This window comes from Amphiprion ocellaris, chromosome 17, assembly GCF_022539595.1.
Source record: "Amphiprion ocellaris isolate individual 3 ecotype Okinawa chromosome 17, ASM2253959v1, whole genome shotgun sequence".
Lineage (NCBI taxonomy): Eukaryota > Metazoa > Chordata > Actinopteri > Pomacentridae > Amphiprion > Amphiprion ocellaris.
In genome coordinates this window covers 27318703-27334128 of record NC_072782.1, presented here as the reverse complement: position 1 = coordinate 27334128, position 15426 = coordinate 27318703, and the positions used below count along the sequence as shown (strand labels likewise).

Here is a 15426-nt window from a genome sequence, read left to right as displayed (position 1 = left end):
CTGAATTGTTCAGAATGCTTCTTAGCAGACATGACATGCAGTTCAGCTTATCTTACTTTTAAACAGAAGGAGGCAAACTTATTCACCAGTGACTCACAAGCAAAATGATGCTGTATAAGATCTGCATGTCTTGAAATTGTACAAGGAATTTCACAAGAAACAGAGAGAGCAGGAGTAAAAGCTCTGGTTTGTTTCTAGACATGAATTCATGATCCAAGTCATGGTAAAACTATTAACTGTGTGACTTTTCAGGATCGGCGACAAGGAGAAAGTGGAAAACCAGCGCTGGTGAGACAGGAACCTGTGAAAGATATGGAGAAGAGTTTGGAAGTGGCTCCAAGCAGAGGTTAGACATAACTGTGATTTATCTTCATTAATTTCAATTTAGAAGTCTTTGGATCAAATCTAGAATGCATCAGTGGGGAAACCAACACCAACCTGCTATTGTTCCCATTGATAATAACAGACCAAGTGATCAGAGCTGATAGAAAATTCACTTTAAGGGACTCAGGTTGACAAAAGTCTTACCTGAACTCAAGTGAACTTTAATAGAATAATCAGTGTTAATCCTAGTCAGGAGCAAACCCAAAATTAACCTTAATGGATGTGTAATTGGTAGTTTTGGTGTTTGTTCTTTCTGGACTATTTATCTTTCGCATTTCCACAGTTGTGATGCATATTTGTCCTCATCAGATGCAGGAGCTGCAGAGAACATCTCCATGACTCTGACAGAACTGTCGGTTTTCATGAAGAAACAGGAGCTGGAGCTTCAGCTGAGGACAGAAAAGGAGAGGGAAGAGGGTGAGTGTTGAGCTTGTAGAACCAGATTCAAACACGTTGTTATCTTCAAGAATATAATCCACCAAAAGAAAAATGAAATGACTCATTAAAATTATCCTGTGATTAGTTTTTTAACAAACTTGTTACTCTTGGTTGTGTTTTATAAAGACAAACAAACATGTACGTTGGTGTCGTTGTACTTAATAACTGCTCTGTTGGATCAGTTTTATATATTTTTTTAAGCTGACAAATCATAAAATTGCCAGTCTGGTCTGCTCATCCATGTCATTTACTAGTTGCAGCAAAAATAAACCAACTAGACACACACAGTATAAAACACAACACATCAACATCCATTGAAAAGGAAAGAAAGTGTGACTAGAAGAAATGAAATTGTACCTTGTAACCCAGCTAATTTATTCTTGACCTGATTCTAAGCTGCAGATTTTTATGTAATATAATTAGATTTTCAGGAACAGAAACATTTCAGTGAAAAACAGATGCCGTAATAATGAAATCTTGTAAATAGCAGCATGAAAAGACGGAGCGGAGTGAGCCAGTCAACTATTTTGTTTTAACTGAACCAAGAAGTTTTGAAATGAATCTCATTTTTAATTATGTAAAGTAAACTGCTTCTGCTGTGAAGTTAAATGAATGTGAGCTCATGGGCTTTGGCTAAATATCCAGGATGCTATCACATCCCTGTTTATATCCCTGTGTGTTCAGCTTGAGCTCTGCACTGTTATTGGTTTAAATCCCACTCGAGCCACATGTACTAAAAATAAAAGCACCTACAGTGCTGTGAACCACTTTGAAGAAAATCATCTGCCAAATGGCGCCGGCTCTGCTGCTAAAGCTAGCTGCTTAGACTTAAGTAATAAACAGAAGCCCTGAAAACCTCAGTTTTTCCACCAGCATTGCTGTCATTTGGTACCCGTTTGTGATTCCAAAAATATTTAGGCAGACACTGACATTCAGAACATACATGCAGGTTTAAGTCCATCTCAATCCTCCATATGTTGTTTCTGCTGCAGCTGCCATCACAGAAGAGCTGCTGAAGATCACGGAGGATAAGCAGGAACCGTTGGGCCTGAGGGGCTTCGACTCGCCTTTTTATCACACCACCGAGACTCTGACTGGCTGTCAGACACAAGTCAAGACCCTCTCCAGCACCCAACCTGGAGGCCTCATCCGAGACACCCACCACGCCGTATCAACGCCAGACAAAGCTGAGAACGCTGCGAATAGCGGCGGCGTTGGCAGCGACAGAGGAGGAGCAGGAGGAGACAGCAGGACTTCAGCCCACGGCCTCGAGCAGCCCTGGTCCTTCCAGTCGGGCTTCACTCCCATCGACCACCACCTGCACCGAAGCCCCTCCGCCCCGGACGACGAGGTGGGAAAGTTCGGAATGTTCTCTCCGAGCCCCTGCAGCAAGACGCCGGCGCCGGTGCCATACGAGTCGTTCTTCGATCTGGCCCTGCCGAGGGCGGCGTCGCTCTTCGTGGGCCAGAAGACGTCGGAGGCGGTGCACAAGGCGACACTGGAGAGGCTGTCGCAGCGGGAGGAGGGTCTGGAGGACGGGGAGGAGGAGGGAGTAGTGTCTGCTTCACCACTGGAGGTGCTGGATCGCCTTGTTCAGCAGGGGAGTGACGCCCACGATAAAGTTCTCAAGAGGTGAGGGCCTTTGACTTTGCTATTTTCTGGCTTTTATCTCTACCTCTGCCAGGTGTTATGATGCGGAGCTGCTGTACTTTTTTATACTTCAAGTTTACTTTCTTCCATTTTTAACTGCAGCGATTGTGCATTGGGCTCCAAACGCTGCCAAAACTTGGGTGACCTACGCTTCATACTGTGCCTGAACGCACCCTGTATAGACACACATCACCGCTGCTGCTCTCACAGATTTGGTTTGAAATATACCAAATCTGGGTTGTCTTGCAAAATTTGATAGCATTTAATTTGTGGCTTGCACCAGTGGAGCATAATGAATCTCAAACGCTCTGATCATGAGTTAACTCTATAGATCAGGGGTGTCAAACTCATTTTCATTCAGAGGCCACATTCGGCCCAATTTGATCTCAAGTGACCAGTAAAATCAGAGCATAAAAACCTATAAATGACCACAATTAAAATTTTTTCCCTGTGTTTTAGTGCAAAAAAAAGTCCATTCTGAAAATGTTCACATTTAATGAATGATTTTTTTAAGATAAGAAAGCTTTATTGTCATTATGCACAGTGTACAGTGAAATTTCTCCCTTTTAAACATACAAGATAAATAAGTTAAGAAAATAAGAGTAAAAAATAACTAAACAGTGGAGTAAATAGAAATCTTTACAAAAAAATTTACAAAAAATGTGCGAGTGTTTGCATATAACAAAAGAACAGAACATTGCAAAAGTGATACAATGGCAGATAGCGCAAAGCATCATGAAAAATTAGTTTAAAAAAAGTTCCGTTTCAACAATATTATCCCTCAATTTATCATTTACACATTACAACTTACAGATCACAGTGTATCTACAAAAGCACAAAACATTTAGTCACAGGTACCTGGAACTGAACAATATAGTATTTTACTTTATGATCAAAACAATTTGTCAAAATTTGCAGTTCATGTCGTCTCTGTAATTTTTATACTTTGCAAAGTCGTCCCACGGGCCGGATTGGACTCTCTGGCAGGCTGGTTTTGGCCCGCTGGCCTTACGTTTGACACCACTGCTTTAGAGGTTAAAATGTCGGTATGAAGCTCGTGTTGATGACACTCTGGAGTGTGTTTTGATTTGCTGTTGACTGTGCAGAGCCAGTGTAGGTTGTTTTCGGTCTCTTACTGCAGTCCAAAGGAAACACCCAGTTCAGAACAAGGATGACATTGTTGAGAATCTGCCACCCCCTTCTTTTCTCTGCCACACACACACACACACACACACACACACACACACACACACACACACACACACACACACACACACACACACACACACACACACACACACACACGGTGAGGCGGCCAATAATACGACAGCAGAGACTGTCAGCAAAGTCAGCACGGGGCGCTCAAAAACAATCTGGCTTCACTCATTCGAGTCATCGCCACATTTTACCTTCTTCATCAGACGCTGGAGTCAGACGGAGGCGGCGAAGTCGGCCAAGATCAAAGTGTGACCGAGATAAACAAGCCGACTTCTCACCTTATGTTCACTTGTAGAGTTTGGACAGTGCATAAGACAATAATGTGACTGAGAGAGGAGGTTTTTTTAGACCTAAATCCTGATTATAATCTGCATTATTTAAAGGAGCATTTATTTATTTACTTGGCTCAGTCCCAAGGGTTTTAAGAATTCATCTCCAGGAAATGGGTTAGAATTACAATTTATGCTTTTGCTTTTGGTTTGGTTTAAACAAATCTGATGTAACTTGTTCATTACTGAAATTCAGGCTGTAGAGGAGCTGGAAAGGTTTAATTTTGGTGCTTTTAGACAGTCTTTGTGCTAAACTAATTAGCTGCTAACACTACATGTGGAAGGAAGGCAAAATGAACAGATTTGCTAAAATGTCAAGTTTTTACTGTAAGGTCTGATCTTAGGAATGGGTATGATACTACTACCATAATAGATGCTGCTTATTGTTTTGGTACTTTGGTGGTGATCTTATTGGTTCTCTTTAGATTTATGTATTTAATTTTTTTTTAGAACAAACCCGAAATATATTTAGTGCAAAATTAACATTGCCATATTTTTTCGCTTTTTAAATTTCCTGTGTGTGACACTGCTATGGAAGCAAATCAGAACTCATCAGATTTAGAATTTTAAAAGCTGTTGAACTTCTAACTTTGAAGTTTGTTGCATCAAAATTATGTATGTGAATTTTTTATGTCTGAATTTAGCTCATCAAAATTTTAATAACCAATTTTCACTTTTGTTTTTCAATGCTTGCAAATTCAAAAGTCAAAATTTCAAGTGTAAAAGTTCAGTTTTCAAAATTTTAAATCTGATGAGTCTGATTTGCTTCCATGCTCTTCACTTCTAGGTATAAAACACTGAATGTAGAGCTTTTTCTTTTTCCAAAACCAACATTTAATTAGATAAGTGGTGAAAATACAAATACAGTTTGTTTGCAGCCTCTAAATCACTAAATCCTCCTGCTTTGCTAGAGTTTAGTTGATGCTGTGACCATTTCAGTTTGAATTTATGAACACTACCAACAAAAAATCAGCTGGCCAATAGTTGCTTTTTATAATTTGGTAAACTCCATGTGTGTGGACTCCAGTGTGGTGCATAGATAACATGTAAATAGATGGATTCTATGCATGTGATGATCTTTCGCTGGATATTTTGACGTATTGACTGTGTGATATTTGCGTCTCTTAATTTCTCTATTATTGAGAGCTGAACCAATAACATAGGAGCTTACTGATCATTTATTATTTAACTCCATAGCCTTGTTTTGGTGCCACATCTATCTAATGCCATGATAGATTTAGTTAAATTTAGCATCTCATTCATTATTCAGACAATAATTTAAATAGTCAGATACTTTAAAGTGTTTATTAAGCCGGGTTTGCGGGTTCAGCATTTCTAAAAGTTCCTTTACACGTTGGAGATTATTGTTTTTATGTACACTAGCATTGAAAAATTTGGGATCACCGAGACAATTTCATGTTTTCCATGATACCTCACACTTTTATTCATGTGCTAACACAAGGGTTTTCTAGATATCAATTAGCCTTTCAACACCATTAGCTAACACGATGTAGCATTAGAACACAGGAGTGATGGTTGCTGGAAATGTTCCTCTGCACCCCATGTAGATATTCCATTAAAAATCAGCCGTTTACAGCTAGAATAGTCATTTACCACATTAACAATGTCTAGACTGGATTTCAGATTAATGTTATCTTCAGTGAAAAAACAGATTTTCTTTCAAAAGTAAAGACATTTCTAAGTGACCCTGAACTTTTGAACGGCAGTGTATTTCCAGCATCATAATGTTAACATCTGTAGAATGTGTTCTGTTTGCTGACCTGCTTTCTGCACCTTTGACCCAGAGTTTAAACTGCGCTGCCTTTGCTGACATCAGTAACTTCAGTGTTTCTTTTCAGATTTCTTACAGCAGTTGTTGTAAACAGGAAAAAGCCAGTTTGATAGAATCACAGAACAGAAAAATATGCTCAACTATGAGTATGAACCATGTTTTTTCTCTCTCTCTCTCTCTCCCTTTGCAGATTACCTTTGCCAAGTAAGTCAGCTGACTGGACACACTTTGGAGGTAAAGCACTCACACCGCACCGCTGCCGATAAAAGAATCTATTATAAAGACTGCAGACGGAGCATTATTTTGGCATGACTAGCGATTTGTCACGAGCTCTGAGACATGAGCAGCGTGTTAAAATGTTTCCGAGCTGGATAGGTAATTCGTTCAGCCGAGGCTTATCAAAACACAAGGTTCCCAGAGTCACGCAGGACCGCTTCGACTCAGAAATTCAAAAGTTTGCCTTTTAGAGACCTCTGCTCTCTGGCTTTTATTCAAATGCCAAGCACAGGAATCTAATTTTCTCGACAACAACACAGACAAACAGAATAAAACTCTGCCAAGTTGTAATTAAGACTCAGAAAGTTAACCGTCTCCCCTGGCTGACTGATAGGAGTCATGTAATTTCAATTGCACCCAAAACAAAAATCCACTCTTTCTGGACGACTGCACTCTCTATAGAATTTACTATAAATACTTTTATTCGTCTTTGTACATATTAACAAGTGAGTCACTCTGTCCAGAGTTAGGGTGGTCAGTCGTAAGTTTTCTGGTTTTTATTCTACTACTTAAGCATTTTAAAGATAGTTTGTTTATAGCGTAACTAACAGGTTTAAATGGGATCAAATTGATTGATAAAATTGTGTCTGGTTGATATTGATATGGATCTTCTGTGGTTCTTGATTTCGTAACATCAAGATATCAGGTCAAGCTTCCTAGTAGTCAGCAGACAGCAGTATAGCTGAGAGGCTTTATTTTCCATCTTGTTTAATTCACAAGGATGTTTCTAAAAAGTTGCAGATTTCATTAAAATTTAGCGATAGAGGAATAATTTTAAGAGAATCAGGAGTCTTGCAGGTTGTTCCTTTTCAGTTGCAGGTTTACAAGGAACAGTTGATTAAATTGTGGGGGTGTTTCCGAGTCCCATCAAGTCCCGCCGCCTGCTACATATTTAGGTCACGCGATTCGGTATCGGTACATAACATACACATGCATAACGCACGCCTGTGCTCAGCACGGCGTCATTTTGTTTGTAGTTACATCTATATTAAATGGCCACATTCTATGTTGCCGTGATTTTTTCACAAATTTTTTTCAAGATTTCACCCATCGGAAATCATAAAACGACTGAGTAGCGTTGGCGGAGTACTGCGCTGTCTGAGTGCTTTTCTCATTAAGCAGTTGACAGCATCGCTAAACCTCCACCTGCACATTAAAGTCTGTCAACCTCACTGAAATCACAGCTTCATATGTACAGACACTAATATTTTTCTGTTTTACTTTCCTGACATTACCTTTGCTGTTCTGCTGCTGCACTCTTAAACAATAATTAATCTCATTTGTGTGGTGTGTATACGTGTCAGGTGTGTGTCTGTGTTAATTACATTATTATTACCGCGGCCTCCTCAGGCTCGGCTCCGCTGGACGAGCTCCACATGCTGCGCAGCCAGCTGCTCCTGCTGCACAACCAGCTGCTGTACGAGCGCTACAAGAGGGAGCAGCACGCCGTCCGCAACCGACGCCTCCTCCGACGCATCATCAACGCCACGGCGCTGGAAGAGCAGAACAACGCCATGGCAAGTTCGCACGCACTCATTGTCACCGATTGTATGAGTTGCTTCTCTTGGAACAGACAAAAACTAGACAAAAAGGTGGTGAAGCTTTAAGAATGATAAAATAACGATTAGAAGAGAAAAAGCATCTAAATTCCACAAAGACACTTGATGATCACTGAGTTGTTTTTAGCATTTTCTACCATTCCTTAATGTTATTTTTATTTTACAAAATAAAGAAATAAACAAAGTTTTTACAATTCCACTTAGTGCAACTTTGGTTTCTGTTTTAGTTAAGAAGTAAACAAACTACAGTGCATTGTTACGCTACAGCAGTAACACTAGAAGTCTCAAAATGAGTAATACAATCACTACTCCATTTTAAAATGATGTATTAGGATAACATTCACATTTCTGCTGCTTAGTGCAGCATTGTAGTAAATCTAGCATGCTGAAAACGAACAACACAAACTTCATTTTCACTTTTAAAAGGTAAAGTTAGTAACAGTCACATCCAATAAAAGACATTACATCCATAAAGAGAAAGATATGATTTCATTTAAATTAAGTGCAAACAAAGGAGAATTATGGCACTTTTGGCTTTCTGTACAAAATGCTCGTTCTCACCGATTGACCCGTTTCTGAGACACTGTCACGTAGTGAGTTGCTTCTCTACAAACAGACAATAACTCGACAAAAAGAGTTGTGTAGCTGCTGTTTACACTGGAGACTCACTGAGTAGGTTTTCAACAGTGTGTTTTCATTTTGAGCATCGACGAGAGGAGAAAATGCATCTAAATTTGTCTGCTGATCCCTGAGGAATTTGCAGCATTTTATTCCTTAATGTTATTTTTATTATACAAAATTTAAAAAAGTGAACAAAGTTATTATAATCCCACTTCGTGCAACATTGGTTTCAATTTTTTTTTTCTGTTTTACCAAAATAATGGCGGCTTCATGAATATGACTTCATAAATAGCTTTTATCACAATTCCTTGTAGTACCACACTCAAAATGAGTAATGCAATCACTACTCCATTTTGAAGTTCGACAGAAATTTCAATTTCACGTCAGAATAGTTAAATCAATAACATTCACATCCAACAGAAGATCTTGCATGCATAAAAGCAGCATTTTAATTTGAATTGAAGTATTATGGCACTTTTGACTTTCTATACAGAGACTCATTTTCAGTGATTGACCCTATTTTTAAGGAACTTTTGTGTATAAGTTGCTTCTCTAGAATGTCATCCATACGTTTCTTAATGTAATTTTTATTTTACAGAATAACAAAATAAACAGTTATTACAGTTCCACTTAGTGCAACATTGTTTTTTGTTTTTAAAGCAAAATAACCAACTTAACAAGCTAAAATATGTCTTCATAAATAGCCCTTGTCACTATTCAATGTAGTGTTACAGTCAAAATGAGTAATACAGTCACAACTACATTTTGAAGTGATGTATTAGAATAACATGCAATCACAACAAGTAAAATAACAGCGCAATAATGTAGTAAACCTAGAATGCTAAAGACGAATTTCAGTTTCATTTCAAAATGGTAAATTCAGTAGCAGTCGCTTCCATAAAACGATCTCGTAGGTGGTCAGGAAGCTTGTTGTAAAGCTCAGTTTGTGCAAACATTTTTAAAATTTGAATTCTGTGCCAGCAGAGGCAAATTATGGCTATTCTATATAAATGCTCATTTTCCGTGATTGACAGTGATTTAAAGCACCTTCATGTTTTCCTTACCTTTCTAGAAACAGACAAAATTAGGTAAAAGTGTGGTGCAGCTGTTGCTAACACTGGAGGGTCTTCAGCAGTGTATTTTCATTTTAAGCAACAATAAGAGGAGAAAATGCTTCTAAATTCCTCAGAGACGCTCAGTGATCACTGAGGCATTTGTAGCATTCCATAAAACCAGCTGTCTCATCGGTTTGATGTCATCTGCAGCACACAGCAGTGAAAATGTAGCTGAAGCTGTTGAGAGCAGCTCAGACTGATCAGTTTTCATCAACTTGTGACTACAAAGAAGCCGTGGAGGCTGTTCTGTGTCCAGGAATGCGATGTAAACAACGCTGAGGAACGCTGTCACATTCATCCAGTTAGCTAAAAGATTAAATTTCCTGCAAACATTTTAAAAATGCTGCCCTCCGATTGAGCTTTTCTGGTTCCGATAGCTGCTGTACATTTTGTTCTTAGCCTGTGCGTCTGCTTGTCTGTGTGCAGAAGGACCAGCTGAACCTGCAGAGCGTCGACATCTTGTCCCTGAGGGAAAGTCTGCAGGTGGAGCAGCAGCGCTACCGGCAGCTGTGGGACGACCGGGAGACGGTGGTGACCAGGCTGCACAGTCAGATCAGACAACTGCAGCAGGGCCGGGACGACTACTACACCAAGAACCAGGAGCTCCAGGTGCACCAACATTCCCACTGGTCTAAAAACGCACCTGCAGTCGCTTTTGCGCACAAGAACCGTACACAGTCACAGTAACAATGCAGTATAAATACATTTATCCACTGCAGCTACATATAAGAGCTTAATATAACCAGTCTGAATCTGTTTTGTGTCTTTAGAGCAAGCTGCAGGAGTGTCAGAAAAGGATGGATGAGTTAGAGGCGGAGCTTCAGAGAGCCAACAACAAAGTCTGCCACACTGGTCACCTCCTCAACCAGATGACTATCAAGGTAAAGAGATACCCGAATATTACCAACCTGCCGTGGTTAATGCGGTGACAGAGTGTAGTCTAAAGCCCCTTTTAGACTTTATATATATTACTCCAGTTTTGTTTTTCGTTTTATTTCCAGTGGAGTCTGCACGGTGTTTAATTTTGAAAAATGACTAAATTGTCTTCCTGTCACTTCCATCTGTGCTTGTTTCCCGCACTTGACTCGCCGTTAAATGAAGCCGTCAATCTAACCCCTGCCAAAATGAATAAGAACCAAACATCTCTGGAGAGCTTCTTTGAAAAATGGGAGAGACAGAAGAAAAAGTAAATGCATATTTAGCAATAAAAAGCCATTTTACTCATTTAGGATGCTTTTTTTGAATAATGATTTGGAAAAAAAGGATTATTATTTGTTAAGTGCAGGATGACCAGTCTGTGTAAAATTGTCTTGCTTGAAACCATTCCATGGTGCAAAAAAGGTTGGCTGGATTACACTGTTTGCTTTAATTTGTTAGTGTTTTATCAATTTAAAGTAAGGCGCTAATGTTGGCTATAAGGTTACGGTCAAGAAGTGTTGTCAACCAACAAAAACCTCAGTCAACTGAATTTGTATATGGGTCATTCCACCTCAATCCACCAAATTTTAGAACAGATTCATGTCTGACAATCTTCTAAGTATTGAATATTGATCGAGTTGATTATGTGTAAAATCTGGGGTATTCAACAACATCGGTTTTTGAGTTAACAATTCTTAAAGAACGTGGAGTTGGGCCCATTTTTGCATAGTTTTCTTTGCTCCAAACTGTGGAGCAGCGTTTAAAGTGTCATAACTTGAAAAAATAACGTAGCTGGAGTCCTGAAATTTTGCAGGCTTAATGATATGTACGTCTGGTCTTCAGTGGTACAACCCTGCTGTGATAGAATAATAAAGAACAGTTATATGATGGTGGACGTTTGGTCAAAAAAATGTCCATATTCCGTCTTCTGCACCAACCATAAAACCTTCCTTTCTCACCATAAGGGGTTGAGTTTTTTTTCCCCTGCGATTGACACAGATAGGAGCTTTAAAAATGGAGAGTATGGGGCCAGTTAGAGGCAAACTTTATGAGAGAAGAGATTTCTGAATTTAGGGCCAATATTAGGACGATCATTGAGCAGGTGTGATGGTGAAACCTCTCCGAAAGCGATCTCAACTGCATGACTTTTGTAATGTTGTTACTGGGCTAAAAGAAAAATCATGACGTGAGCAAAAGTTGCAACGATAGACATGACTCCACCCTTTTTTAGGATTTTTGAACTCAAAAGCTAATGTTACATATCTATATTCAGCACTTTAAGAAAAATACCAGTCAAATTGAAGATGATCCGGTGTGTCATCGTTGAATTTGGGACTCTTCAAACAATCAGTGTGGGTTAAAAAAGATCTGCAAGTTATCTCTGACTGTTGGGGAATACAACACAGACAAGTCAGTCTATAGGTTATAGATGAAATACCATGTTGGTTGTTGAGCTGTCGTGTGCAAACTGCTATTTGCGAAAGCTTACACTCGACTTTTTGGCCATCCGTTTGAACAAAATGCAGCTTCCCGCACGACTTCTTTGACATGGTGTCAGTTAGTTCGCAGGCGACTCAGAGTAAACCTCCCTTAAGCTCAGACAGTCTGTTCCACTCTCTACCACAAATAATAGATTAATCCTGGAAGGCTGTTGATGCAGCTTTTTGCTGCTTGTGAATGTACCATCAGAGTTTATCTGGCCAGTGATTCACCTGGAGACTGCAGCCCAAAGAGAATGGTGTCGCTGTTAGTGAACTGCTGTGATGACAAATGATAATATCAACAAAGAGTAGTGGTTTAGTTTTCTCACAGGCCGCGTTACTGATGCATTTTATCGTTCATTTTGCCAATGAAGTCGCAATTAAGGGCGATTATAGGTCCGCCTGTTAGAGAATTTTACTGTCTATTTTCTGAAAATCCAGAAAAATTAAAAAGACATGAGGTCTTATTATTGGAGCCGATACGGAGTTCCAAACTGATACTGTTTTCCTAGATATTACGCTTCCACAGTGCACACACTATTTACACTGTTTTGTTATTAAAATTAGTCCACTGCATATGCTTGAAAAGTGATTTTTTTGCATTGCACAAACAAAACAAATGTGTCCAAGCTGTTTCTTAATGTTATTTTTATTTTTCCAAATAATAAAGCTAACCAACTTATCACAATTAAATTAAGTGCAGCATTTTCTTTTTGTTTTTTGTCTTAAATAACCAGTTAAACAAACCAAATTATGTTCGCCGAAAAAGCTCTTATAACAGTTCTATTTAGTGCAGCGTTTATTCATTTATTTGCTTAAATAACCAAGTAAACAAACTAAAGTGTGTTGTCATGAATGGGTCTTTTAACAGTTCCATTTAGTGTAGCATTGTTTATTTAGTTTTTCAAATGACCAATCAATCAATCAATCAATCAATCAATCAATCAAAGTTTATTGCTATAGCCTTTACAACACCAAAGGGGGACCAAAGTGCTTTACAGTAAAAACAAGAGAATAACTTAAAAACAATAAAATAACTTAAAACAGTGACAGCAAGAAAATATACAAGTAAACAAACTAAAGTATGTTGTCATAAATAGCTCTAATCAAATTCCCATTTGGTGCAACATTGGTTTTTATGTATTTTTTGAAATAAAATAACCAATGAATTTCCTCATCAGTAGCTTTTGTCGCAATTTTAGTAATGCTGCATTATAGCAGTAAAACTAGAACGTCCAAAATGAGTAAATACAATCGGAGCTCCACTGGTGTAATAGATTAACTTCACTGTCACAACAAAGAAAATAACAACTCAGCTTAGCACAGCGTTTTAGTAAAGCTGTACGCTGAAAATAAACTGCAGAAATTTCACTTGTATTTCAAAATGATGAACAAAACGCAGTCACATCTGATGAAAGACCTCATAGGTGTTGAGAAATCTTGTTAAAATAAAAGCAACATTTTCAGTTGAATTAAGCGCCAACAGATTACGGCACGTTTGTCTTTCTGTACAAAAGCTCCAAAAAGACGATGAGAAGCTGTGTTCACCACCTGAGCGACTGGCTGCTCATCCAGCGCTAAGAATTCAGCCTTGAAATTGGATTTTCCTTTTTAGAAGTGTTTTCCAGTTTGTGTTGCTTAGGTGCAACCTTTTCCCGAGTTACCTGACTATTGAATTCAAGCTCTGTTACTACTGTATCGATAAATACTCATATTACAGATATTACAAAGGGCTATTGGGTTGCTTTTGTGTTCAAATTTAAAATGTTTGTCACACTGTATACATTTATATGCATCCTGCCACACATTGTGGTCTCCCCTGTGTGACACAAACATGGAATTGGGCTTAACTTTGTGCTCAGTTAAACAGAAACTGATCAGTGAGAATGTCAGGAATTCCCTACTTATTATATTTACATTGCAGGTAGCTGTGTTTTTTTTTTTAACCTCAGACATTCTTATAATCTTATATCTTTCATCACTTGGACTGATGTTAAAATTAAAATAAGACCAGCATGTCACCAGCATGGAGCCACTCACGTGTAGATTGTAGTTTTTAACTGAAATTCTTCACCACAGATTTTTAAATACGCTCACCCTTGTATAGCTAAATGGAAGAACTGGGCAGGAGTGTGACGGAGCTGGCGGACAGCTGGGTCAGACTCGGGCAGCGTCGATGAAACATACATGCCCCCGTCCTCGCCCTGCCACCTCCACGCTGACTGCACACTGTCCCAGGGCTCGGTTGCCTTGGAGACGTTGTGTCACCCTCTTTATTTTTGGGTCAGCGACGCGGGGGGTCTGGGTGTTTTTCTGCCTCCTGGGGGTTTGTCTGAAGTCTGTTTCCCTCCCCTGACCCAGACTGAACCCAAATCCTGGCAAACAGCGAGCCGTTGATTCAGGGAGATGACATTTCCAATCAGACGCCGTCGCCTAAAGGTCCTTATTGGTGAAATTTGGACAGAATTAAAAGACTTTTTCAGAGCTGCACTGAAGAATTTCAGGACTGAAGTTTGCTGTGGCAGAAACCAATAATAATAATCTTGATGCAAAATTGTGAAAAGGACATCTATGTATTTAACAATATTTAGAGAGCCGCCCCCATCCCTAGGGTAAAAAAAAAAAGAACATTAATTTAATGTAAATTTGCAATAATTAGATTATATTTCCACCATGCAAACTAATGCCAGACCTCGTCTCTTTGTCTCACATATAAAAGATACTGAATTACAATGAGTTAACTTACTGTTGGACCAGTTAAAACAATATGGAACATGTGCAAGGCTTTAAATGTGGCTAAAACTGGCTAACAGCCCAGTGTCATCACTCATGTTCTCCTCCTGACTCACTGCTGATAGAAACTCCACAAGAATTCAGCTTATTTTCAAACAAACAATCCACTGTAATTGACTTTTTATTCAGCTAGTTTGCAAAAAATTGCAGTGAATGCGCTGCACATTGATGTGTGGGGTGTGAAACATGCTGGTGAAGATTTTGAGTGCTTTTTGCTCATAGGGTAGTATAGAATAGCTTGATTGTCATCATACATGGGGGCATGACGAAAATATAAGTAGCTGCCACTGGATAGTGCATTGAAAACAAGCTAAATGAAATAACTGATAATAAAATCAAATGTACATATACAACAAGACTATAATAAGAATTTCAATAGATGAAAACGAGGGAAGGTATATACAATACAGTATGGGAGGTAAAGGAAATCAAATAAAATACAATAAAATAAAATAAATATAGGCAGGAGATTGTGCAGAAACAGTATTTGAACCACTAAAAATGACTGCGTTATTGTTTTGAGTTCAGAAGTCTGATGGAGCGTGGGAAAAAGCTGTTTCTCAGAATGTTTGTTCATGCTGTTGTCCTTACTGGCAGATTTTGTTGTGTGTTCAACGGCTATTATTGAATTTTTAACTGTATAAGATGAGCTTTATTGATCCCTCACCAGGAAAACTGAAATGTTACAGCAGCTGGATACGGATAAGGCATGAAAAAAGCAAGACAGGAATTATTAAAGTACAATAAGGGCAAAAAAAAAAGAATAAAGATATAAAAAACTCAGAGACAACATACCAGGTATGATGAATCTACATATGGATAAGTACAGTCATGACAGAATGAGTTTACATA

General features: G+C 38.8%; 1 protein-coding gene across 2 annotated transcripts in view; it reads left to right on the top strand.

Moving 5' to 3' along the window:
• Positions 1-15426, top strand: part of tsc1b (TSC complex subunit 1b) — a 41276-nt gene that overhangs the window by 19086 nt on the left and 6764 nt on the right. Inside the window, exons 12-18 of one of the 2 annotated variants that reach the window (XM_055019456.1) lie at positions 253-346; positions 694-801; positions 1815-2454; positions 6002-6015; positions 7438-7604; positions 9809-9991; positions 10153-10263. In XM_055019456.1, the coding sequence (XP_054875431.1) occupies positions 253-346; positions 694-801; positions 1815-2454; positions 6002-6015; positions 7438-7604; positions 9809-9991; positions 10153-10263 (1317 nt within the window). Of the gene's footprint in view, positions 1-252; positions 347-693; positions 802-1814; positions 2455-6001; positions 6046-7437; positions 7605-9808; positions 9992-10152; positions 10264-15426 lie in introns of both variants that reach the window. The other variant, XM_023269387.3, reaches the window with a different exon arrangement.